The 24,779-nt window shown below is 39.4% G+C and overlaps 1 protein-coding gene across 1 annotated transcript; it reads right to left on the bottom strand.

Moving 5' to 3' along the window:
- Positions 1–131: 131 nt before the first annotated feature.
- Positions 132–15,913, bottom strand: LOC142382717 (sperm flagellar protein 2-like). Its single transcript, XM_075468838.1, has 36 exons — positions 15,856–15,913; positions 15,385–15,487; positions 14,001–14,253; positions 13,657–13,830; positions 13,266–13,409; positions 12,513–12,580; positions 12,157–12,376; positions 11,707–11,895; positions 11,016–11,203; positions 10,438–10,609; positions 9,957–10,179; positions 9,754–9,836; positions 8,834–8,934; positions 8,416–8,663; positions 7,626–7,695; positions 7,369–7,523; positions 6,997–7,176; positions 6,672–6,793; positions 6,361–6,488; positions 5,883–6,021; positions 5,629–5,766; positions 5,374–5,519; positions 5,032–5,095; positions 4,202–4,261; positions 4,026–4,109; positions 3,767–3,815; positions 3,368–3,506; positions 2,884–2,960; positions 2,621–2,773; positions 2,417–2,523; positions 2,109–2,291; positions 1,687–1,779; positions 1,181–1,351; positions 719–931; positions 428–550; positions 132–197 (listed from the first exon to the last, which is right to left on the bottom strand). Exons 1-36 carry the CDS (start codon positions 15,911–15,913, stop codon positions 132–134), a joined length of 4,884 nt encoding a protein of 1,627 aa, XP_075324953.1.
- Between the last annotated feature and the right edge of the window lie 8,866 nt (positions 15,914–24,779).

Genomic DNA, 24,779 nt, shown 5'->3' with positions numbered 1-24,779 from the left:
TGTATACATATCTATACATATATCTATAAATATATAAGACGAAGACAGGCAGTGATGAGAACAGGTCTCTTTACTGAAACTAAACAGAGAAGCAGAACATGCAGTTTAAATACTGAGTCTTGTCATATCCTTTAGGAAGCTGTCAAACAGTTCGCCTCTCCTTCCTCCTGATGAGCCAGTATCACCCTATGAATGTTCTGATGGACAAACAGAGAGACACCAATTTTTAATACAAGTTAAAAACATGAGAGAAAAGATGCGCAGTGTGGGGAGAGAGAGCAATAATGCACACGATGCTGGGTAGTCTGGATGAGTATGTGTGTGATTGCAGCAGCAGCAGCAGACAGCTCTGCAAATTCAGATTTTCATCAGATGGTTCAAATAAGAGAACAAATAAAAACAGAGATGAGAATGTATACAAACTTACAACAAGCTCGTAGTGTGTTGAGGTTTCCATCAGTGTGAGGATGTGAGGGTGCTTCGAAAGAATGGAGAACGGGACACAGTCCTCAGGCTCATATCCCAGCTCTGTGTATACGCGTACCAGGTGCTGGAGGCCAGCAAAAATAAAAGTTTTAATATCATAGTACTCAAATATGTTAGGAACATTTCTGACAGTTTAATTTGAAAATGAACTGCAAACAACAAGGAGAATCCTTTTATATGTTATTACATTGAATCGTTTATTAATAAAGTTTTAACTTTCATCGGGTAATACCTCTGTGTGCTCCTCCTGACTCAGGCAGCCTGGAGGAAGGGGGCTGCTGTTTTTCATCTTTGTGACTTTGTGGCAGGTGACATTCAGGAGAGCAGGAATTGACACTTCCTGCTCCCACAAAGAACTGCTCGAACACAGAGTGTCTTTTTCTTTGTAGTCTCTGTTAACTTCTGCAAAGGTGACATCTGTTGCCTCTCCTATACTGGGCATAGACTACAACACACAGAGGTAAGGTGTTCTTATTCAGCTCGAAGAAGGATTATCAACCATGAGAAATGTGACGCAACCTACTGGAAAATTGTTGACGTGATAGAACACGATATCACTGGTCTATGTTATTATTCTGAAGCATCTGATGGAACACCAAACGTATGGACAACGGATGGATGCTCACAAAAAATAATACTGCATTTGGCAATAGAAAATAAATAGGAGTTTATTTAACTTTTCTTACACGCTCACCTTGACAAGATGGCATTGAGAGGGCTGCTTGAGATGTTGTACCGACACTACAATAAGTGCTCTGATGAAACCCTGTCTGGGGTTAGGATCGGCTGCAAAGTACAGCAGCATGGACACGTAATCCAGTCGAGGAGGAGAGGAAGTGTGGTCGGCAAATAACTGGAAAAAGAACTAAGAGGCAAGTATAGACAAAAACATCATCGTTAATTTAATTCAACTTTCACAGTGCTGTTGACTGGAATTGTAAACACATCACTGTGAGGTTTAGATCATAACTGATGTGACTGTCTGCCCTGTCAGTTTGTGTATTGGGGTCATTTATTTTCATAACAAGATATTACCAAAAACTGAAGGAATTATTTACGATAATATTCTGAAATTAGGCGATGTGCTATTTATCTATCAGATGTATGCACTGTGTTCATTATTCTTTGTCAGTTTGTCATTTTATTTGTAACCTTTATGTTGTGTACGTTACTGGTGGACACAAATTGTGAGGCATTTACCTTGCGAAGGTTGGCCAGACGGTCATAAGGTAAAGGCTCAGAGGGGTCCTCTGGAACAGTCTTCACTATCTCACTGGAAAACCACAACTGTACCTGTTGACAAAGGCGGTGAGGACAGTGACTTAATATAATTTTACATTTTGGAGCTACACTTTTCATTTGATATTTTATTATATATTTAACTACATATTATATGGAGTTTTTAACAAGCAGAAATCAACATATGTTGCCACATCAACATAAGCAAAGAGCTGCTTCAGAAAAAGTCTCAGTACACAGTAATGGCACAAAGAGAACTACCAAGGATATGAGCGGAAAGATAATTTGTAAAGCAGGTTTATCGAGAGAACAAAGACCATATTTGATCTCGAATGCAGTTGAAATGTTTACCTAGCAAATCAGAATCTCAGTTAGGAACTAACCTGTAGGTACTGCTCCTCGTTAACATAGCCTGTGTTACCAGCATCTGCTACCTTGAAACTTTGCAGCACATCCAGCAACTGTGTTAGTGAGGGAAATGGCCAGGGGAGAGCAGCACTGAGCAGAAACCGCCGCCAGTCTATCAGCTCATAGTCGTCCATTAGCAAAGACACAATCTCCATCAACTAAAAACAGGAGACACAGAACGGAAATAACATCTGGAACATCTCTGTGAGGCCCATGGACACAGTCACGTGTGTTTTGTCATAGAAGTTTCTGATTTGAGTCTGAAATGCTTCGTGTTGTATACCTTTGTTTCATTCATGCCCATCCAGGGTACCGGTAGGGTGTTTCTGCCCATGGAAATAGAGACCGTATCTGTGAGCAAACTGCAGAACTCAGGACTGGACATAAGGCCTAAAAGTCAGAAACAAAAGGAAAAAGAATGGTGGATGGATTAAAGGATAGGAAGACCCAGTTACAACACAAGTTTCTTTTTCTCTTTTATATGCACCTGATGGAGCAATGCTGTATAGCTGATGGTGGAGAGATTCTAGCTGAATGATCGTTGGAGTGGACTGTAAAGGTTTCTCCAAAGACGTTGGACGGGGAGGAGGAGCCGAGCTTGCCACAAACAGACAGTCTCCGTTCAGATAAAAGTCTGAGCCTTCCTGGAGTAACGTAATGGACAATGTTGTACAAATGTCACATTGTGGAATTTAACAATTAATATTTGAATCCAAAGGTAGATATTCAAATATGAAGGCAATCTACTACAAACCAACACCAGCTCGTACTGCAGCTTACTGCCAGCCTCTATGTGGTGGCGAACCACTTCTGTCAACTGGTCAATACTAGAGAGGAAGAGAGAGACATGCGTCAAATGTTTTCCATGCACAATGTATGACAAAAATATCACTTCAACGTCTACGTTTAAGCATTTTAGAAATAATCCTTTCTAAATATCTAGTTTTTCCACATTAACAAGAACTCACTCTGCTGTCATTTTAAAATGACAGCAGAGTGAGTTCAGCAACATTTTTGATTTGGAGATCAATTCTATCTTTTAAATTAGAGCGTAAACATAGTACAAGTCCAACAAGTTTTTCTGGAGTCACACTAATTCTCCTCCTTCACACATATGGCACTATCCCACAAGAAGGTGATAAAACAAAGAGATGTTTTTTTTTTTCAAAATGACACTCTAATCAAAAGCACCCTCTCTAAGATACAGTGCCCTGCTATGCTTCAGATATCGTACCACTTAATATCTGCCAGATAGCGTGCTTGTAACAACTTCTCCATGTTGCTGAAGGTCTCTTGTGCCCTCCTTTGCAGGGAATGCACCATCATCCGACCGTGACCTTTCACCAGCTCAATGCGCACCTTTGCCATATTCCCTAGAGAACACACACACACAAAAGGTGAAACACAAAGATAGTAACACATATCATATACACACAGAACAGCCTGCACTGTATGTGCACAAACGCAACTACCTACCTGCACACATGTGAAAACTGACATACCTGCAGGTATACATCTTATATTAATCAAAACCACAAAGCATTTTAATAACATAACAATGAGCACGGTTGAATGTGATATGTGAATATGTGTGTACATGTGCGTGTGTGTGTGTTCACGGGTGCTGGCATACCCTCATGACTCAGTGCAGCTGCATACTCTTTGTTAATTTTCTCTACTAGCTTCTGATCAGGAGTCCTCTCGGAGTTCCTCGGAGTCTTCTCTGAATCATCAGCTGGTGCTGGGGGAGAACAAAATGGTGAGAGATGATGAGGATACAAAAGGTCAACTGAAAAATAAAGTGAACGTTATAACCCAATTCCTCAGATTTCTTATTGGTTGACAAAGGGTTTGCCTGTCTCTTTTTTTGATGGCTGATTTTTATTTTTGGCATTCTTCGTCTTCTTCTTCTCCTCCTTCTCCTGTAATCCTTCTTCCTGCTTTTTTGTTGGCCTCTTCTGGGCCTCTGCTGACACCTAAACAAATGCATATAAAAGTCAAAATATAACAATTTTATTATATAATAATTATATCACCTCCATAGATTTCTACAGAAACCAAGTTTTACCAATTGGCTGATAGATTTAACTGCCTCCTCGCAGTCAGAAATGAGTTTCTCATCTATAAGCTGAAGCAAACAAGGAAAAGGGTCACTATCTCCTGATATTTCACAGTATCTTAGTAAATATCTTAAAGGGATAGTTCGCCTCTTTTGACATGAAGCTGTATGACATCCCATTCTAGCAATATCATTTATTAAATTTGACTTACCCCCTGCTGCGTACTGTGAGTCGAGTTCCAGCCTCGTTTTGGCGTTGACGAATTTAGTCCGGCTAGTTGGCTGGGGCCATAAAAATAAAGCGTTTTGCTTCTCAAAACAATATGCGTTCAAAAGAGTAATACATTTGCATCACAAAATCGTTGTCCAGGTAAAAGTCAGACCTCACAATCCCTTGGCGCTATTTTCTCTCTACCTTCGTATCACTACGGGCTGTGTAACCGTGCAGACCGAAGTGCAGACCGAGCAGTCCCCTGCTTCTGAGCAGCAAACACCGTAACAGGTGCGGCTGTTGGCAGGTGGCAGCGTGCAGTGATGTGAAGGGAGAGAGAAAATAGCGCCAAGCGAGTGTGAGGTCTGACTTTTTCTGGATGAACGATTTTGTGATGCAAATGTATTACTCTGTTGAACGCATATTATTTTGAGAAGCAAAACGCTTTATTTTTGTGGCCCCAGCCAACTAGCCGGACTACCTTCGTCAACGCTAAAACTCGGCTCACAGGACGCAGCAGGGGGTAAGTCAAATTTAATAAATGATATTGCTAATATGGGATGTCATACAGCTTCATGTCAAAAGAGGCGAACTATCCCTTTAATTTGTTTGAGACAGGCAATCTGACCTTCTCAGGTTCTGACTCATCCTTATCAGCCTTCTTGGAGGCTGCTTCTGAGGAGTCAGGATTTCTGTGGAGGGGAGAGATGTAGAAAAAGAGATAACTATTTAGGGTTTACGTGTAGTTCTGCTGCAAAGTATTTGGGTTAACATCAAACAGAGAGAAGAAAACATTGTGGGCATTTCCTTACATTTTTTTTCCCTTGCCCTCTTGATTATTCATCCGACTTCGCTCACTTGTGCCCTTCGTGTTTCTACTAATAAAACAAAATAAATATTTTCATGTGAACATCATTAATACCATAAACATTAATTAGTTTGGTTAACAATGATTGAGCATGTCTCTTGCCTCTCATCCGGATCTTCAATTGCAGGCTTTTCCAACAGGCAAATATAGGAACATTTGTGGAGTGTTTTAAGCGGCACCTGTCTGTGCATGCTCCAATAATAGACCCTCAGGGTACGGAATGTTTGCTGGAAACGGCTCAGCTCTACCTAGATGACACAATCAATCCAATTTTACGGTTTTGTCAAAAACCAGGAAAGCATTGTGCTAAAAAAAAAGAGATGGCCAATAGAAATTCTTCCATCAACTGTAATTCACCTGCATTAGTATAGAATGGTGGTTGATGAGGATAGTAGTGTGGTCCTCCAACCAGCCCTCACACATGATAGCAGCCCTCTCCTGCTCATCTTCCTCTTTACGCTTGTCACTAATGTCCCACAAAGGTTCACGCAATTCCTGTGTAAATGTCAGGACACCCCGCAAACATTCGAAAATGTCATTTTTCAAGAACGCTTTTGTGTGATCACTTTGATAATGTTAGTTGTGCAGTACAGTGTATGGCAAAGTCTTACATCCAGTGTCAGATGTAGCTCTGCTTTGGTATCATCATCTTCTCTCATGTCATCAGGTATGTTATTGAAGTCCTTCTGCCATTTAGAAACTAACACCTGCTTCAAATCTGGGCGTTGCAAAAAATGCTTATATCTCTCTCTGTGGAACCAGAAAATGGGTTGATGCACTTTTGCATCAATGAATATCAAATATTATCACATATATATTTTCCCACTGACTGTGACACTTGAGTTTCATCCTATTGCATCTTAAAATGAGAACAAGCAACCTATTGCTGATACTGTATTCTCAGGCAGATAATAAATACTCAGTCGTTCCAATTTCATGTTATTCTGTAACAATAAACAATTACAACAAAGTCTAGAATAATGAATATAAGAATAATCAACAGGTTGACAAAATTTCCTCCATTAACAGGTCATAAGTGTGTTGCTGTATTTAGCTGTGAAACCAGAAACCAAATTGTGTTTGTTCTACCTGTTGTTGAATAGCTGACGATCAATCACAGTGCGTTGCGAGCGAAGCTGCTGCATAACCTTTTTGACATCATTCACATAAGAATCACACGCAGTGTCCCAGTTTGAGCACAGGTACTCTGCTATCTCCTAAAGATAGACAAAGAGGGAAAGTCATGAGCAAATGGGTCGCAGGGAAGAAGAGAAGGAATATAAAACGAAAAGAGTACAGTGTGAAGCGGCACATTTCACAAAAGTCCCATTTCACATCTCATTCTTTACATAGCAATGATTGGTAATAAACTATGCGTAAACATAAAAGTTTTATCCTACCGGAGGAATGGCTAGGTCCACATAGACCTGATTGGATGAACCCTTGCCAGAAAAGGGTGACTTGGGGGCTCCTTTAGAGTTCTCATTAGACAATGAGGAAGGTAACACATCTCCAGAGAACCCTATTGATAAGGCAGAAAAGTGAAAATGTGATCTTTAGAATAACAAGTTGCTTGACAGGAAATGAGGGCAGAGGGAGGGGAAGGACAACAAAGTTCCCAGAATCAGAGACAGCTGCGTCAAGGAGCTTCAGCCTCAACCAGTTTAGCTCACCGACTCCCTTAGAATAATTAATGTGTTATTTACAGACAACTGATTAAATCACCTCTGGCGGAGTGCGTATTGGATCTGGAAAGTAACCACTCACTTTGGACTTCTTCCTTCTTAAGGCTGGAGAGAGACACTGTGGGGTGAACTTCTTGTTCACTGAGAGCTGGAGGATGGTCTTTACGAGGATTTGGGGTTGGAGAAGTGTCCGGAGCTTCTATATTGTCTAAAACTGCATCTTCAACAGGTGAACTGGCAAGAGCTGATGAAGGAATATGTTGTAATATTGTGGATTTGATATTGCTGTACAGTACATGTACAGTACAAGCAAAATGGAAAAGATAATTATAATCAAATAATTCTAATTGTTTCACAGTTATATGGAAGACTGGACAAATTGCTTCTGAGAGGGACAATGCAAGAATCTTACCTTTCTGTTTTTTCTGCATAACTTGTTGCAAGATAGACTCCACCTTGCCGTAAAGCTCACACTCATCTACGTCTGCATCGAGGCGAACCAAAATGTTTTGCTTTTCACCAAACCATTTCTCCAGTGCTGGCCAGGTATCCTGAAAAGCTGTGATCCTTGACGTAGAAATGTTGATGAAAAAAAAATTATGCTGGTTATGATCATGCAGCAGAGGCAATGTGCTGCTGTAAGTTTGCTACCTGATTCCTCTATATTACCTGTGTGGAATCTGTGCCTGATACAAGATCTTGTCTCTGGGGTGGAAGGTTGTGGCAGCAGTATCTGTATCTGAACAAGATTCTGGAGCAATACAATCCCATTGGCACAAAATTCATGTCTAACTTATTATATACCTGTACACGGAGTAAACAGTGCACATATATTAGGGCTGTAGCGATACACTAATCTCACGATATGATACGATACACGAAACACGATATTCAGCCAACGACACGATTCGATACGATTCGATACGATTCGATACGATACGATACGATACGATTCGATACGATACGATACGATACTATACGATACGATACGATACGATAGGATTCGATACGATACACTTACATAATTTTCTGGGGGGAAAAAGGGACAGTGTGATTTGACATGAATCGTCGCTGATTGGACTGGTGGTCCAACCTTTGAACCGGAAGGACAACACAGCCAGACAAACAGAAACAAACGAACATGTCACAAACGTGAGAGCTATGCACTTCATACAATATTTTTATGAACTAATTTATCACTGTTTTGTATGTGACCCCCTGGCATTGTATTGTATTACCTTAATGTTCTGTGTTTTCACTAATTGTAACGTCTGACTTTTCAATAAAGTTTGTTTTAAAAAAAAAATGTAATTGAATTTTTTTTTTTTAAATCGATAGTCGCGGCTGAAAAATCGGTACTTTATCGGGTAACGAAATATCGATTTATATCGCAGTATCGATAAAATTGCTCAGCCCTAACATATATACACAACATTAAGCTCCAATCAGTGTGACATACCCAAATAGCTGTATGCACGTCTGACCACACACTCATCGGGGATATCCAGCAGGAGAACTAAGTCCAGCACAGGTGCAGGGGTTGGTGGAGGTCCAGGTGAATCAGGATCGGCAGCAAGGTTTGATTTGTTGTTTACAACTTCATTGCCTTCATCTACAGACCCACCCAGGGCTTTCTCGAACAGGTGGGCTAGGTTGACGTCATATGGAAAGCCATCCAGGATCCAGCCTGACTGAGCTGGAAGCTGACTAGTAAGGACACAGCAACTATTCAAGTATCTTGACTATTTGAGAGGTTGTTATTTATCCACATTATTTATAGAGATAAGACTGTACCATTTAGTTTTTTTTCTATGAAAGACGTGACATGAAGACAACAGTATTAAACACATGGACTGCAATGTCACTTATATTCTCACCTGATTGCTTCTACCATAATGTCCACTAACAGCTCATTTGGGATGGCGTTACCTTTCCTCATCTCTTTTTCTGCAGCCGCTCCATGCATTGCATGAGACAGCTGGATAAGGGACACGTGGAAGAAGGTGAAAACTGACGTGTTTAGTTTCCGATACGGAAAAAACATATAATTCCTATTTAGAACTTCAACTCATTACATTTTCCCAGTCTATTAAAGGAGAAGTTCGTTTTTTGTTTTTTTTTAAACCTGGACCTTATTTCTGGCATATCGGTGAGTAGATTAATGTATTTTATGACAGAAATAAGGTCCAGGTTAAAAAAAAACGAACTTCTCCTTTAAGTCCTTTAAGTTAAAAAAGGTAGATCTCTTTAGAATGGCTAGTGCTGAATACATTTTACATAAGGAGTATGTAACTACAAAACAGAAGAAATGTCTCAGACATACAGTATGAGAAAAAAAAAGAAAGAAAACAAATACACTTACTTTTGCATTAAAGTTTCTACTTCCATCTTGGATATTATCATCTGAAAAAAAGGAAATTTAAGCTGCACATACCAAATCAATCCCGAAGCAAGCAAATAACACACTTCAATTTCAATACAAAACAGCCCAGAATAGAGTAGGACCGTGAGGCTTCAAAAACCCACCAGATTTGACTGATGTTGGTGATTTAAGGTGATGATCACTGTCCGTCTCTCCCTGCTGCTCTGTAACCTGTTGATTCTGAACAAAAAGGGTTATCTAAAGCTGCTAAGCATGTAAGATAATTTAAGTTTAAGTAAAGGAGATGCATGTTAATGAATTTTAGACCAAAAGAAGAGACTGGTATGGTCGTATGGTTCTGATAAATACTTCTGAAGCAAAATCATGAGCTTTGATCAAGTGAAAAATGACACTTTTGAAGTTACAGCACAGTACCTGACTTGAGTCACTTTCATTCTTGTAAGCCTGCAGTGCTTCCGTAATCAATGTGTCAGCCGATAAGACATGGATGCCAAGTACTGGAACAAAAAAAGGAGTAATTAGTTTCTAGTTTTAATATCAAAAATGAGTTTGGTAACCATCACGTGGTGCAAAATGGCGTTTCTGTGTGTGCTTGCATTTTTGCTCAGACTGCATACCTTCTGCAATCTTGGCCAGGCAGGTGGTCTTCCCTGTGCAAAGCTTTCCTAGGACGCAGGCCTTAATGGCAAAGTGAGAAAATAAAGGGGAAGATGGTTCGAGGACTGGAGGGTGAGCCATTTCCTTCAGTCGTTGGATAACGTGCGCAAGAATGTTATTGGCAGTTAGGGGTAATTTAGTCTCCTCTGCTTCCTCTGGCCACGCCCACTCACCGACCATCCTCTGCAACATAACAAACAAAGAGAAATGTTTAGCTTTCAGATAGCTCTGGGTTTTTATCTAAACACCAAACTTTTTCAGTGTCAAAAAAACACAGCTAGATTGGCTATACGTAAAGCTTTTTTTTTCTTAAATGTTAATTAGTTGACAAAGATGTACTACATGCGTGTGTAGTTAAACATGCATATCATCATCATGCACTATTCTATAATTTTCATATAAACTAGATTTAAAATCACTGTAGTCATGTTTCAAACTCACAGTGTATTGATCATATCCCAGGTTGTTGAGTATCTCCTGCTTCTTAAGCTCTGTGGGGTCTAGTGAAGAGGAAAATTCAAGCTCTGGCTGATGGCTTTTTGTGGGCTCATAAAGAGGCAGACCTCCTAACAGCCATTCCTTCCACTCTCTGATTAGGTTCCCTGGAACCAGGCTGGTCATGACAACATAAAAGATTACAGGAGGCAAAACTGGACCCAAATTAAAATTATAAACAGTCAAATAAATCACTCTTCTGATAACGTACCAAGTAGCTTATAATGTACTGTTTGTGTACTCTTTGATGCCATCTGCATGCATTCAGTTATTCATGACAGAAAATAACTGAAATGAATAGAAATGCTTTGGTTGGCCTCGTTTAAAAGAGCTGATACAGTGGAAATGTAAAACCTGCAGTCATAGACAGAATATACATACTATGAAATATCGTATACACCGTATTCGTTAACGGTCTGAAAAAGAGGAAATTTCTGATGTAAGCCCACATACCACTTTTACATTTTTTATATTTCTTCACAAGAGACATAAAACAGAAGAAGTGGATCAGACATGCTACGTACTTCTCAGTGAGCTGACGATATTCTCCAACCTTGGTGGCCAAGTCCACTATTTGTCCCACTATGTCCTTGCAGCTCTCAAAGTGCTTCCTGTGCCTGCTCTGAGCTCGTTCTGCAGCAATCCTGTCACAGAATTTAAGCTCCTTTCTGATCTCTTCTGCACGGGCCAACTTAGCCTGCTGAGCCAGAACCTACACCGAGCCCAGTTAGAGAGATGGAATGAGTGGAGAAAGCGTAGGATAAACGTTCCTGCCATTTACTGCAGTTGTAAGTGATTAAGGAAGGTAAACCAAGTTTATATTTTCTTAACACCTTTAAAGACAATCAAGAAAAAATGTAGGGGTGTGACGTGCATGTGTGTGTGCTTGTTTTTCCCACATATGGGGCAAAAATTCTGACTGCACACTTACTCATAGAGACTTCCTGTGAATACTGGGGACAGATTTCTTTGTCCCCAATGGGTACAAAATTATTTTTGAGGGTCGAAGGGTTGAATTAGATCATGGTTAGGATAGTCCCAGTCTTACTTTACCCCTTACTCCCTACTTTCAAAGTCCTTGTTCTCTTTTCATAACATCATATTCTCTGTTGAGACTACAACCTACCAAAACCAATTCTTTCCTTACTATCCCAATGACATCACTCATACTGTAGCTGCAACAGACAGGATTCTTCTTTATCTATCTGATCTCACCGCCTCGCGGTGCAGAGCTTCCTGGAAGTCCTTTTCTCTTTGCTGCTGGTACTGCTGCTCCTTGAACAGGTGATTCTCCAGGATCACCTGTTTCTGCTGACGTATTTGCATAAGGTGAGCTACCAAACGCTGCTCCGCCTTGGTCGGACGTGTCAGGCGCTTCACCAATTGCTCATCTCGTTGTATCTCCTGAAGCAGAGGAAGCACAAAAGTTAACTGAAATGAAAAGCGTAAAATAACAGACAATATGAGCTCAAATAAGTCGGGATATATAAGCTTTATTTTAAACATTAAACGTATTTTAAACTAAAAGATCTTGAAATAATAAAAGATTCTTATGAAGTAGAAACAGACAACGTTACAATGTATCAATTTTCACTCTCCCTTTGTAGGTATTCGTCCCTGTCAGGATGAGAGAAATTGAGAAATTGGTAAAGTGGAAGTTTTGACCTGTTCAGCTTCACGAGCCTTGAACTGCTCCACCAGGAATCTGTCAAGTCTTTTTTGTCTCTGCTCACTGGTACTGGCATTATCCTTCTTCCTCTTTCGGATTTCCTGTAAATACTTGGTATTGGACTGTAACATCAGCTTAGTTCCACCTTCAGAGGCTTTACAGTCCTGTTTGCTGCCACCAGAGGTCAAATCTAAAGGGAGGGGCTGACCACTAGAACTGAAAAGGTTGACATATGAAATAGTTATGCAAAGGTGATGAATACATAGTGTAATACAAACATTTAAAAAGCAGAGTACCACATAAATGCTATCCTAATTTAGTGAATGTTTTCATTTTAACTCACCTTGATGACAAAGCAGAAGCAGAAGTAGCCAGTTTCTTCCTGTTTGCCTCAAACCGAGCAATATCATTATGAACTATCTGCATAAATGAAATGGACAGAACAAAAAAACAAAACAGTAACACCGGAAAGATACAGTGTTAGTGGAGGACAGTGGGGTAAGTTGAGCAAATTCTAACTGATGTGATCCTAAAGATAAGAGAAAATAAGACAAGTTGCTCCAGATCAGTGGGAAATGTTTCGGGGTAAACTTTCCAAACTATTGAATCTAAATCAAGCTCATGAGAAATTTTGAAAACAACTTGCTTCTTTCAAAAACTGATTTGATCATCTATTTTTCTTTTTAAAAAGAGTCCTATTTCTTTTCTCAAAGATGACTTCACATAAAACCTAACTAAAAGATTACACCAAACTTCCCTAAAACAGAAAGATTGTTGAATAAAACGAACAAACAAGTGTCACTGAAACTCATCAACATTTAGGTCAAACAACAACCCTAAAAATCCAAAACAGCTGCCCGAATTACCTTTAGTATAATGTTGCCCATGCAATGCAAAACATCTCCTTTTTTCACTTTTGGAAAAAAATGACGGATGCTTCCTAAATTAATGGTCACACTAAAATAAAAGTGCATTTTTGCCAAGATACAGAGGATTGGCCAACTTACCCACTGGCTCATCTTACCCCGCTCTCCCCTCAGACATAACTTCAGTTGCATCTATAGACTAATAATTAATTACTACATCATCTTTATTTTGGTCGCACCTGTGCTTGGCGTTCGTTGCTCTGCTGCTGCTTCTTTTCTCTCTTTATCTTCAAAGGTGAAGTGTAGGAAGCCACCTTTGGTACCTGGGCTGTAGTGCCCAGGTCACAAGTCGTATCAACGCACCTCTCACGACCACAACATTCCTGCAAGATAGCACGTTCTCCCATGCTCAACACAGTCTGTTGCACAATTAAGCAACAAGTCTTCTTTTTTTCCCAACATTGCTTTTATATGATTGTTTTAGAGATGTTCAACACCAAAACATCATCATTTTGTCTTCGATGAAACACAGACAGAATCGTGTTGATGAAGTTGTAAAGCTTTGTATGCATTTGGTAAGTGAATATGGAGGAAAACTCTTACTTTGTTAGTCTTAGTGCTCTGAAGCACTTTCTCTTTATTTTCTATTCCTTTCTCATCCTGGACTTTGAGTTGTCTCATCTTCTTCTGGATGGTTGTGGTTCCCACTGACAAGTCAGTCAATTGCTGGCATTTATCCCTGTTGTCCTGAGAAACCTTTTGAAGCTTCATGTTTGAATCGCATTTCACCACCTGAGGAAGTCGCTACATAAAATGAAAAGATGCTTGAAAATCCTTTCGCATTAACCTAGGAAGCTCAACATGCAATAATGATAAAAAGGAGGAAAGATTAGAAGATACTGATTAAAAAAAAGGCATCTCTAATCATAAGCATATACTATAAACACCACAAAGAAATCAATACAGCCCCTTACATGTGAGTACATCTCATGCTCCTTTTTGTGCAGGTTTGCCCTGGCTGTGGGCTGCATCATTTCCATCATTGTCCTGGTGACTCCTTCTTTCTTCTTCTTTTCAAGTGTGACATAGAGTTGGTGAAGGAGCTGTGTGGCAACGCCCGGCTTCTCCTGCATCAGGTCGTGTGCTGTGTTTATGTTGAAGGAGATCCCCAGTAGCTTTAGAGTAGGCTCAAGGCGTGTAAAGTTATTCACTTTGGAGATGGAGGTGCTATGACAGAAAGTGTGATTAACTTTGGTTATGATCATTTTAAAAGTCTGAGCAAAATAGAAAAAAGGAATAAAAATACTACTAATGCTGTGCAAAAGTCTTTAAAATGTCAATTCTTTATATATTGGCTGGAAAAGTTGAAATAGGTGCAGCAGTTTATTGAAACATGCAAACATAAATGGATATACATAATGTAAGAAAAAACGGAGTTTGTAGAGATCTATTGGGGTCCTATGAGCACCTTTATTCTACAAGGCAGCTCGAACCCGGTTGGACAAGCCTTGTAGTAATTTTTCTTTAAGTATTCTTCATGAATAGTTCTTCTTGAAGGTAATTTCAAAGCTTTTCCATGGATGTGTTTTGCTTTTTGTTCCATTCATCCCTGACTGTTGAGATCCAAACTCTGGGGAGGATTCGTCACTTCTTAAGACCTGTCGCCACTGATTTTCAGTCCATTTCTTGAGTCATTTTGCATACTTCAGCCTTTTCTCCCAGTTCCCCTTCCATGAGAACGGCCCCCTGACAGTCACCCTTCCATGGAGACCTTTTCTGATGAGGCTTCAGTGAACAGTAGATGGATCGACTTAAGGGCCGGATGCGTCTCTCAGGCCCACTTCTTTTGCTCTCCATTTGACTAGTTTCCTAGATTTTTTTTAAAGACGAACTGCACACTATGCAGCTATATGCTACGATTTTAGCAAATGGCTCTTTGTGAATCTTTGTGAATAATTTTGTTGGTGCAAAAGCATTGTTTTATGTCAGACTGTGTTATATTTGTCAAATTTATAATATATCTACAGAAATGTTAACAAGTGCCTTCAGATACAATGCATTATCTTTATTTGTAGACACAGCACTGGTTAATCCTCTGAGATTGTTGCCTCTTGTATGCTTATTCATATGCCAGTGTAAAGTCCTTTAAACTAAATAAAGGAGGGGGAAAAAAGGAAATGAGAGAAAGAGCAGCCAACGTCTGAAGGAAAACCTTAAGAGGGCCTGAATAACTATTGCTAAAGACCACATTAAACGATTCCAAGAAAATCTGGTTGCTTAAAAGCAATTTATGAAGAAATGAGGGGTGGATCAAGACTTTTGCACAGCACTTTTTTTGACAGAGAGAGGGCAACTTACTTTTTCCTCAGAAACAGAGTGAAATCATCTTGCATCTGACTTTTATGAAGAATCTCCCCAATCAGGTAACCATTAGAGAAATCCTTGGCAAAGGTTCTGGGCTCTGTGAATATGAACATGCAATCTTGTAAACAAGTATAAACAGCCTTGTTGACGAGTTCCTTTCTAAATGATGTTAAACGTGAGCCGCAGTCGTCAAAACGTGCGTCATCAAAACTTTTCTAAATCAAGACAAAGGAGCAACCCTTATAAGGGTATAACGGTGCAAATAACGGTCGGGTTTAAAAAATACTTTTACCTAAAGTAATAAATTAATGATTTGTTTAAAAGGTTTATAATTTAGGCTAGGGTACGTCTTGTACTTTTGTAGCTGCTACACTTTTATCACACTTTTTCTTAGCTTTCAACAACTTTAGTGAGGTCGCTACGTGATAAAAGTTGGCGGTAGTCAAATTCAGGGAGGACGCTTACCAACGGTTTTGGACAACCGGAGCTCCTGGTTCAACCATCTGGCCAAAATGTCAGACATCGTCTTTGTCTAAGAAATTTTACTTTAATTTAACTTAATTTCAACAATTGGGTTTTTCTTTTAACTCACTAATGATTGGTAAAAACAGCTTCGTGGTAAATTTCGACTGTACTCGGTAACCGCGCGAGCCAGAGCCGTCACCATGGCAACAAAGGCAGTGGAAACGGGGCAGTTTTAGGTCAAAGGGAAAAACACAGCTAAAATTCAATTGAAAAAAAAAAATTTCATTAAATCAAATTAGATTAGCAACTTACTATCAGGTCCAGAAGTAGCTCCATTCAGTAATTAGCAATTAGCTACAAAGAGAGCCAACACTCTGACTGTTTAGTAGCCAGACAAATCACTTTATTGCCTTTAAAAAAAAGTACATCACTTTGTAAATGCTGACATTTATATTTTCATTCTGAGGCAATTCGTGGGCTAACCAGTTCATTAGGTAATAAAATAATCTGCAAAATATGGTAAATTCTACAGCACCTTCAGAAAAAAAAGAAGCTTTTTTTTCCCTCAAGTAAGTAAATAAGTAATTTTATCATGCAATGCATTAGTCGTTGTTAGTGTTTTAAAGCCATAGTGTAATCAAATCAAAGAGTTTTAAAAAGGTTTACAAGCCACTGTTTAGTAGTAACAGTTTATACAGCATGCATCGACTTGACAATATATCTTGGGCCAGAGTTGGAGTTGTGGTAGACACACATAGCCTGTGTAACGTTCAAAAGAGATGACATAGAGATGACTCTTGACTAAATTTAAAGGACAATGACAAAATAAATGAATGGCGGGAACTACATACACTGTCTCCAGCAAAGCCACACGGCTGTGATAAGATAGCAACGCAAAGAAGGCAAGTCAGGCATTTTGTGAGTATTTGTCTCACTATTTGTTTCAGCAATTGTTTCACTAATCATTCCCACCTGTCTTTTGTTAGACGTTTGGTCCCTCAGTTTCCTTTGTTCATAGCTGGATCTGAGTCATTATTTAGTGTTTTGTTTTCTTGTTCATTCTTGATAATTGGTTCTGTGCTTTTCCTTCCTTGGCAGCGGCTTTAGTGAATTTGACCCATAAAGTCACTGTTTGTTGAGCTCCTGCATTTGGGTTCTTTCTTTCTCTTCCAGCCATGAATCAGGACATTTATCTGAAAATGCAACCAGCTGTCACGGTACTTTGAGGATACTTTTAACAATATTGAAAGATGGTATTGTTGCATTTGAAAAGTGTGCTACACAAATATTGTGTTTTGCAGCAGGGGAGTTCATTTGTCATGACTGAACGTGGGAAAATAAATTAACACAGACTTCTGTTTTGTGGGTTGTGTGAAGAGTTTTGACAGTAGCTCTGAGTGTAAACCCATATACGTATTACCTTGTTGAGAAAGACAGAGATTGGGTGAGATTTGGACGCTTAGACTGAACTATCTTGCTCGGTAGCTCATTTTGCCATTCCTTATGAATTGTTTTGGGTCTGTACAAACCTTTTTTTTTGTTAGGATAGCAATGCTGATGACATTCCAAACTGAACAGCCACAATTATTATTACACGGCTAAGATCGACCACTACTTTAACCGATTGAAATACATTTGCCGTAAAGCTGACATTTGCAATCAGTTTGGATATAGAATACATGCGTTGGTGACTACAGTAATGTAATTAGAAATGACCTTTTGCCCCAGTCATGTGGGCCAACTGTGATCATCCTTTAGGATCACGTTGTATTGATCGTTCCCATGAGGTTCAGGGGGTAAAAAGGGCACTTGTCAGCAAACAATCACTGCAAATCTGTAAAAAGCTGCAGCAAATAAACTATTTGTACATGTTTTTGTGTGTGCTGGCAAGCCAGGATTAATTCCAAATGTATGAAATCTGCATGCAATAGGCACAGCGTGCAATAAGCGCCGCTTCTCCCCTCTGACAGCTCCCTCTCATCATTCCCAGCATGATGTACAGCACTTCTGCTTAATTTTATTAAATGAATTGAACACTAACATGAAATTTGATGCAGGACTGCAACCAGACGGCAAACTGGTTATCCTCAGACTGGCTGGCGACAGCAGCAGTGAGCGCTGCTGGTCCACTGTCTTGTGGAGACGGGTAAGAAGTATTAGTGGCCACCATAAGCAGCTTTGTCTTTTCTCGCAGCGGGAACAGATGATGCAGCAGTTCCCACAGAGGGAGGTAATTAGCCACAAAGGAACAACAATCCACCAGAAGAGTTTCAAAGAGCTCCCTGCCCACTTTCTCTTCACTGCAGTGAAAAATGACCGAGCTGGTGGAGATGTCAGGGACTGATGGTCTTCTTGCACCATCAAGTGGTGAAACAACAGTATGACAGATGATTTGGAACAGCTGATGAATGCTCCTTGTGTCAGTGAGAATCAGGACTCTGCTATGCATTCTCCAGATATTTTGTTATACTGCTCGTCTAACTATGACAACACGGAAAGAAAACAGATAGCAAATTGCATGCCCAACAACACATGGCAGAATACTTGAGTAAAGCTTGAGAGGCAAAATGATTAGTCTGAGACAGCAAGACGAATGTCCATAGTTTCTCTGTAAACAGTTATGAAATGACTAATTAATTATGATTGATAACCAGTGTTGGTGAAGGTCTTGTGCTGCTTCTCTGAAAACCCTTATGTGTAAACAGGAAGGGCTCATAAATGAGAGAACAAATGGTTATTTTCTTTATTCTGTTATTGTGCCGTGCACATAACTTGACTCAGCTGAGCCAGTGCTGGCTTACAAGAACCTACGGCCGCACATCCATAAAAGCAAGATCCAAGTAGCTGTGTGAACATTTCAAACACATCTTCTGAAATCTGACAATCAAACCCCTAAACGTTCATTGTCTGGAACAGTATCCGTCGAAAATTGGAGAAATTAGAGTAACTTCTAAGTGACCAAAAACATTTCAAAATGAAGAAACTTTTGCTTTTTGATACCAGAATATTTCACAGTTGTGTTGACGCAGTTCGCCAAAAAATTATATTCGGTAGTAAGTGGTACAAACTCCCCACTGCTACAGGCTGTTCTTTGATGTCTAGAGAGCTGAGATGTGTGAGGTAAACCCTTGTTTTATCTTCAAACAGTGCATATGTGTTGCTCTTTTCACCATTATATTTGAAAATATAATAGCTTTTCAAAGCTTCACATAGTTTTGTTAGGAACAATGCTTTTTTTTTTTTTTTTCCCACGGAAACACACATCCATACCTGGAAGCTGTGCAGTGAAACTGCTGGCAGCAGATTCACTAACTCCGCTGGGGGTTAATACTGAAGGGCAACTCAGTGGTGGTAATGAGGTAGAGCAAACTCTGCTCTTTCGTTCTTGTATTTGTCCTGACGGTCCAGAGAATGAGCCGCAACTTTCCAGTCACAGTCCTGCTTTTCTAACGTTTAGACTATTAACTGAGCCGAGGGTACCTCTGCAGCCACCAGATGTTGCTGGACAAGAAAAGAAACAAATAAGAAGACGATGCATGAAATATCAGTCGAACTTTACAACAAAAAGTTGCTACCGGGGTGTGGAAAAACAAGTTAACAAAGGTAAATGGAATATCATGATAGATATCCAAAAGTAGTGAATAAATGGATCAAATCTGCAGTTCCAGCAACCAATCAGAACAAGAAAAAAACATTCAGGGTCATTAGATTTTATTATACTTTTTTTTTTTTGCTTTATCCATCACAGTCGGCAATGATGATGGCATTCTCGAGCTTATCTTGGGCAAAAAAAATACCTTCTTTAGGCCAAATGATGCTTCATATGATTATGAATTATAGAAAAGAAAGAATAATCAAGGACAATTAAGGAAAATTAGGAATACAGAAAGGTAACAATGAACAGTGAGAGGCACTGTTTTGAAGACCGTATCCCCTGACAGCAGAGCATTACATAAGCTTTGGATTTAATACACCAAACCCAACATCAATTCCAAGTATTCCTTGCTGTCCCCCTCCAAAAGTCCACATTGATCACAGATGGCACTTACAAATCTTGATCCTCAAGGATGCTGAGCGGAGAAAGGATGAAACATTTCACCGCCTGCAAAGCACAGCTCCCATGATGCGTCACATCATGGATTCTGGAGGGTGGAGGTATGTGGCGAGCTTGTAACAAACCGACACAATGCATCAGTGAACGTGGCAGGAAGCAAATGCTAAGCTGCCAAGCCAAACACACTCAGACCCCCTATCAGTTTTAGAATTAAATGGATCGAGCAGGCAGATTGAGCATGTTGGTCTCCGGAGGCCCTTTGAATGTGCCACGGCACGTATGAAACTGCACAGAGCATGTGTGGGACTGGCCAGACAGGCCTTTTGAGAGCTGGGGCCTGTGCACAATACAATCTGTGAGACAGCTCACAGAGGAGACATGAAAAGAGAATGAGCAGGTCTTTATGGGGAGCAGCAGGAAAAAATGTCTGTTACATAACAACAACCATATGATGCCTGTACTGTTTGTGTTAACTGATGCAGAGAGATGGATCCTGGCGGACTTACATGACAAAACCATGGCATTTCAGTTGTTGTTTGGATGAGTTTTACCTACCTATGAAAAAGTGATGAATCAAATCTTTCATTTTCCTACATACATTCAAAACTCAACATGATGCACTAATGGACAGGGCCAATATAGTAGTTTGTCTATTGTCTTTTCATAATTATATTAAAATGAAGTTAAAAAAAACAGGTTCAAATGTGGATAATTTGAACAGATTTTCCAAGCTGAAATAATTTCTTCGCTCCACACAGGCCATTTGAAGATCACACGCGAATGAGCTGTCATTGATGAAGAACAAACAGTCCTTGGATCTGTGCTAAATCACATTAGGAAATTTATTAAGGGTATTTTATCACTAATTCCTTTCTTAAGCTGGTGTCCCTCAGCAATTCAGCAAAGAAACTTAAACTGAGGAAACAAGAGATCATTTACCAATAAAAGAACCGAGGCTGAATCGTCTTAACTGGTTAAGTCATACTGCTGAAGCCTCACATAAGATTAGGATAAGGATCTGGTCCCCCATAACTTACAATTGAATTCATGAATGGATTGTTGAGTAGGCTTACTGGGCCCAGGCCTTAGGGTCCATTTTCGTCAGAAGCCTCTTAGAGCTCCAAATTAGTTGAGAGACAAAAAAAAAGACTATAAAGATTGACTGAATAACCACCAAAAGAGACCAAACAACCCCACAGAGATGCAAAACTGAAAAGAAAAAATGAAGAGCCACAGAAAAACAACCACAGAGACACAAAATAACAAGAAGAAAGGTTCAAAGGAACCAGGAACAGACATGACTACAGAAAGAGTTAAAATGTCCAAATAGCACAAAATGACCACAAAGACAGATGACAAAGATGTGTAAAGGAAAATCAACAACTACAAGTAAAACAACCATAATGAAAAATAAACACAAAACGATGAAAAACAAGGTAAACAGAAGAAAAACAGCTCCAACGATACGAAGAAATAACTGCAAAGAGACAAAACAGAGCTCCAAAAATGATTCAATTTGACAACAGAAACAAAACAAAGGTGCAAAAAACCATCCAAAGTGACCATGAGGACAACAAATAAAATGACCACAAAGACACAAAACTACTGCTACAAAAAAAGAAAAAAAAAACATGTAAAAAAGAAAACAACAAAGGGGAAAAGGACATTCAGGTCATGTTAATGCAAAATTCTTGAAAACTAGGCAGATGTGCATTTAAAATAACAATAAAAGTCACTAAATGATTCCAAAGACATACAAATCAACTACAACAGGGAAGAAAAAAAATAACAATTAGACACAAAGAGGATAAAAACAAACACGGGCAGAGACACACAAACAGCGTGAACATAAAGTGATTACAAAGAGATAAATAATCCAAAAAGACATGAAACAACAACAAAAATAACCATTTTATTTTTCTCTGTTGCCCTCTAGAGGTGGGAGTAGTACCTCCACATATCAGTTCTCAGGACATTAACAGCATGAATGGGTTAAACACAAGGCAAAGCTCGTTCAATTGTCCCCATGCTTATCAAGTATCATTCACAATAAAAGGTGTTCTAAATTTGACCAGAAACCTTTTTTGCTCCACATGTAGAAATGGTTCATTTTAGGTATTTCTCTTTGTTTGTTTGTTTGTTTTTTTGCAATAGTATTTTAAAAAAGTGAAAACAAAAGATATTGAATCCAAGAGTAAATTTGAGCATTCATGTTGGCACAGACCAATTTAAAACAAATTTATTCGAAAGAAGCAACAACAACAAAGAAAGCAGCACCTTCTGTCAGAGTGAAGAGCGAACGTCAGGGCAGATTGAAGATGGATGGATAACAGCCGGGGGCCCTGTGCCAAAGGTGTTGGCTGCTCAGGTGTCACCGGCCGGCCGTGTCAAGAGAGCAGAGAACAGGAGATCAGCATCTGTGGAGGTATCGAATCACTTGCTGCAAAGACACATTCAGCTCCGTACCTGGACAAGACGACAGGTAAGGTCTTTGTGCTCTGTGGGTTTACTGGAAAAGTAGTGAGCAAAGGAATTAGAGATAGTAGTTTGAATATCACATAAAGGAGAGTGTGACATGACCTTTAGGCAGCTTTTTACCACCTCAGAAATATCAACAGAATTAAAGGTTTCCTCTCCCAAAAAGACCAGGAGAAACTCATCCATGCATTCATCTCCAGTAGACTCGATTACTGTAACGCTCTTTTAACTGGACTTCCCAAAAAGAGCATTAAACATCTGCAGCTCATCCAGAACGCTGCTGCTAGAGTTTTAACCCGGACTAAGAGATCTGAACACATCACACCAGTTTTAAAATCTTTACACTGGCTTCCAGTCAGTCACAGAATAGATTTTAAAAGCCTGCTGATGGTTTACAAATCCCAGAACGGTTAAGGCCCAAAATACATCTGTGATATGTTCAGAGAATATAAACCCAGCAGAGCTCTTAGATCCAAGGACTCAGGTCAGCTGGTCCAGTCCAGAGTCCAGACTAAACATGGAGAAGCAGCATTTAGCTGTTATGCTGCAAATAAGTGGAACAAACTGCCAGTGGAGATTAAACTTTCACCAAATGTAGACATTTTTAAATCCAGGTTAAAAACATTTCTTTTCTCATGTGTCTATGCATGAAATATCTTTTAACTTATCTAGACTGTTGCCTGATTTTAAATTCATTTAAATGATTTTATTTGTTTCTCTTTATATTATTTTATGTATTTTTAATGCTTCTTACACTCCCTGCTGCAATGCTTTTATTTTATGTAAAGCACTTTGAACTGTTTGTACATGAAATGTGCTATACAAATAAATTTGATTTGATTTGATTTGATTTGATACTATTGTAGGTAGTTGATCAGGGAAGAGTTTGTGAAATATACATAAATCATGTAAAACTAATATACAGTGTAACATTGTTCCTTTTTACCTTCGCTCTGCCACATTTAAAAAGAAAATACTTCATTTTTCCTTGCCCTCTTTGCATTTTATTGATTTCTTCTCGTTTTAAAAGTGTAATTGCTGCTGACATTTAATCCACCAATGAGATGTGATTGTCTGGTTAAGAGTTGCTACATTTGGCTCCGTTTGGAGACGGCTGCCTGCCTTCTGCCTCCTCTTCCAGGAGCAGTACAGTCCAGCAGGTGACGCGTTTGGGCTTCAGGTGCAGCAGCTCCCCGACAAGCTGCACAATAAACAATGGAGCCTTGTTAGTGAACTGGGGAAAAACAAGGATCAGTGTCATTTCAATACTGACTTTCGTGTGGGTGGACCCCCCTCCCCGTCTTTGGAACATATTAGGTACTAAAATTGGAAATGTGCTCCCTGCCAAGTCAGCTTTTGTTTCTCAGTCTATTCGCAGCGCAGCAGGATCACGGCGGCCCCACAACTCCAGTGAGAGGAGGAAGTCTCAATCCATTTTCACCTGCAAACCCTCATCTCATGATTTCATATCATTCTGTCTGACTGAGTTATGTTCCACACCATACTCACTCTGATTAAAAAGACCGTTTCTGTATCTCACACCTGACTTTCCTTCACACTTACATTACAACTTCTATTAAATTAGGTATAACACTTTACAGCACCGCTCAGCAGAGTAATAATAGGAAAATATGCACCTGCTTCCAGACTTGAGAATCCTTCCCCACATTTTAAATTTTTGCCAAATATTATATCAAGTTTCATCTATCTCTCCACATTTATATATATATATATATATATATATATATATATACACACACACATAATTTTAATCACACCACACTTATTTCTTTTTGCCCCATTTCAACAAAAGATGGGAAGCTGTGTAAAATATAGATTAAAAAAAAAGTCCCCGTATAATGAAATTTAATGTTTCTATGTTTACGCAGCCGGGGCTTTTTGAAAAGGGAAGGTAGCCTCTCTTGCTTCTATTTTGATGGGAAATACATAAATGTAAGCAAATAGCTCTCCACACTTCCGCTGAAAAGAGTAAATGACAGAGACAAAACTCTGTAAACCTCGGGTACAGGGGAGACAAAACTGCTGTGTTCAACAAGTAAAACATTCAACCATTTTTGTTTTCAAAAGGATTTCAGCTACTAAAGAGTTCATGATTTGTTTTTTTATTTCATGATGAGGTAAATGTTTTCACTGGGTGAAAGGTATAGCTCGCAGGCAGAATACTCAAGCTAACAGACTTTTTTTCACTACAGCGCCATGCCATGTTAATAAAATGTTCCTTGACAACGGCACCATCTGGATGGCAGCACGCAGCTCCAAGATCTTTCAGCATTGGAGGTGCCTTCCCAGATGTGCAAGTTACCCATATCATGTGCACAAGGTTTTCACCAGCTTTTCAAACCTGACAGTTTTCCATTTTGCCTCTGTCCTG

Source organism: Odontesthes bonariensis, chromosome 6 (genome assembly GCF_027942865.1).
Source record: "Odontesthes bonariensis isolate fOdoBon6 chromosome 6, fOdoBon6.hap1, whole genome shotgun sequence".
Classification (NCBI taxonomy): Eukaryota; Metazoa; Chordata; class Actinopteri; order Atheriniformes; family Atherinopsidae; genus Odontesthes; species Odontesthes bonariensis.
The sequence above is the reverse complement of the archived record's forward strand: the minus strand, read 5'-3'. Positions and strand labels throughout refer to the sequence as shown.

What these genes read in the sequence shown, in the direction of transcription:
- LOC142382717 (XM_075468838.1), bottom strand. Translation starts at nt 15,913, where the DNA reads ATGTCTGACATTTTGGCCAGATGGTTGAACCAGGAGCTCCGGTTGTCC. An exon ending in AGCATGAGATGTACTCACAT is followed by an intron (nt 13,831 to 14,000) that starts GTAAGGGGCTGT and finishes CATTTTATGTAG; the next exon opens with CGACTTCCTCAGGTGGTGAA. An exon ending in TGGACCTAGCCATTCCTCCG is followed by an intron (nt 6,489 to 6,671) that starts GTAGGATAAAAC and finishes GTCTATCTTTAG; the next exon opens with GAGATAGCAGAGTACCTGTG.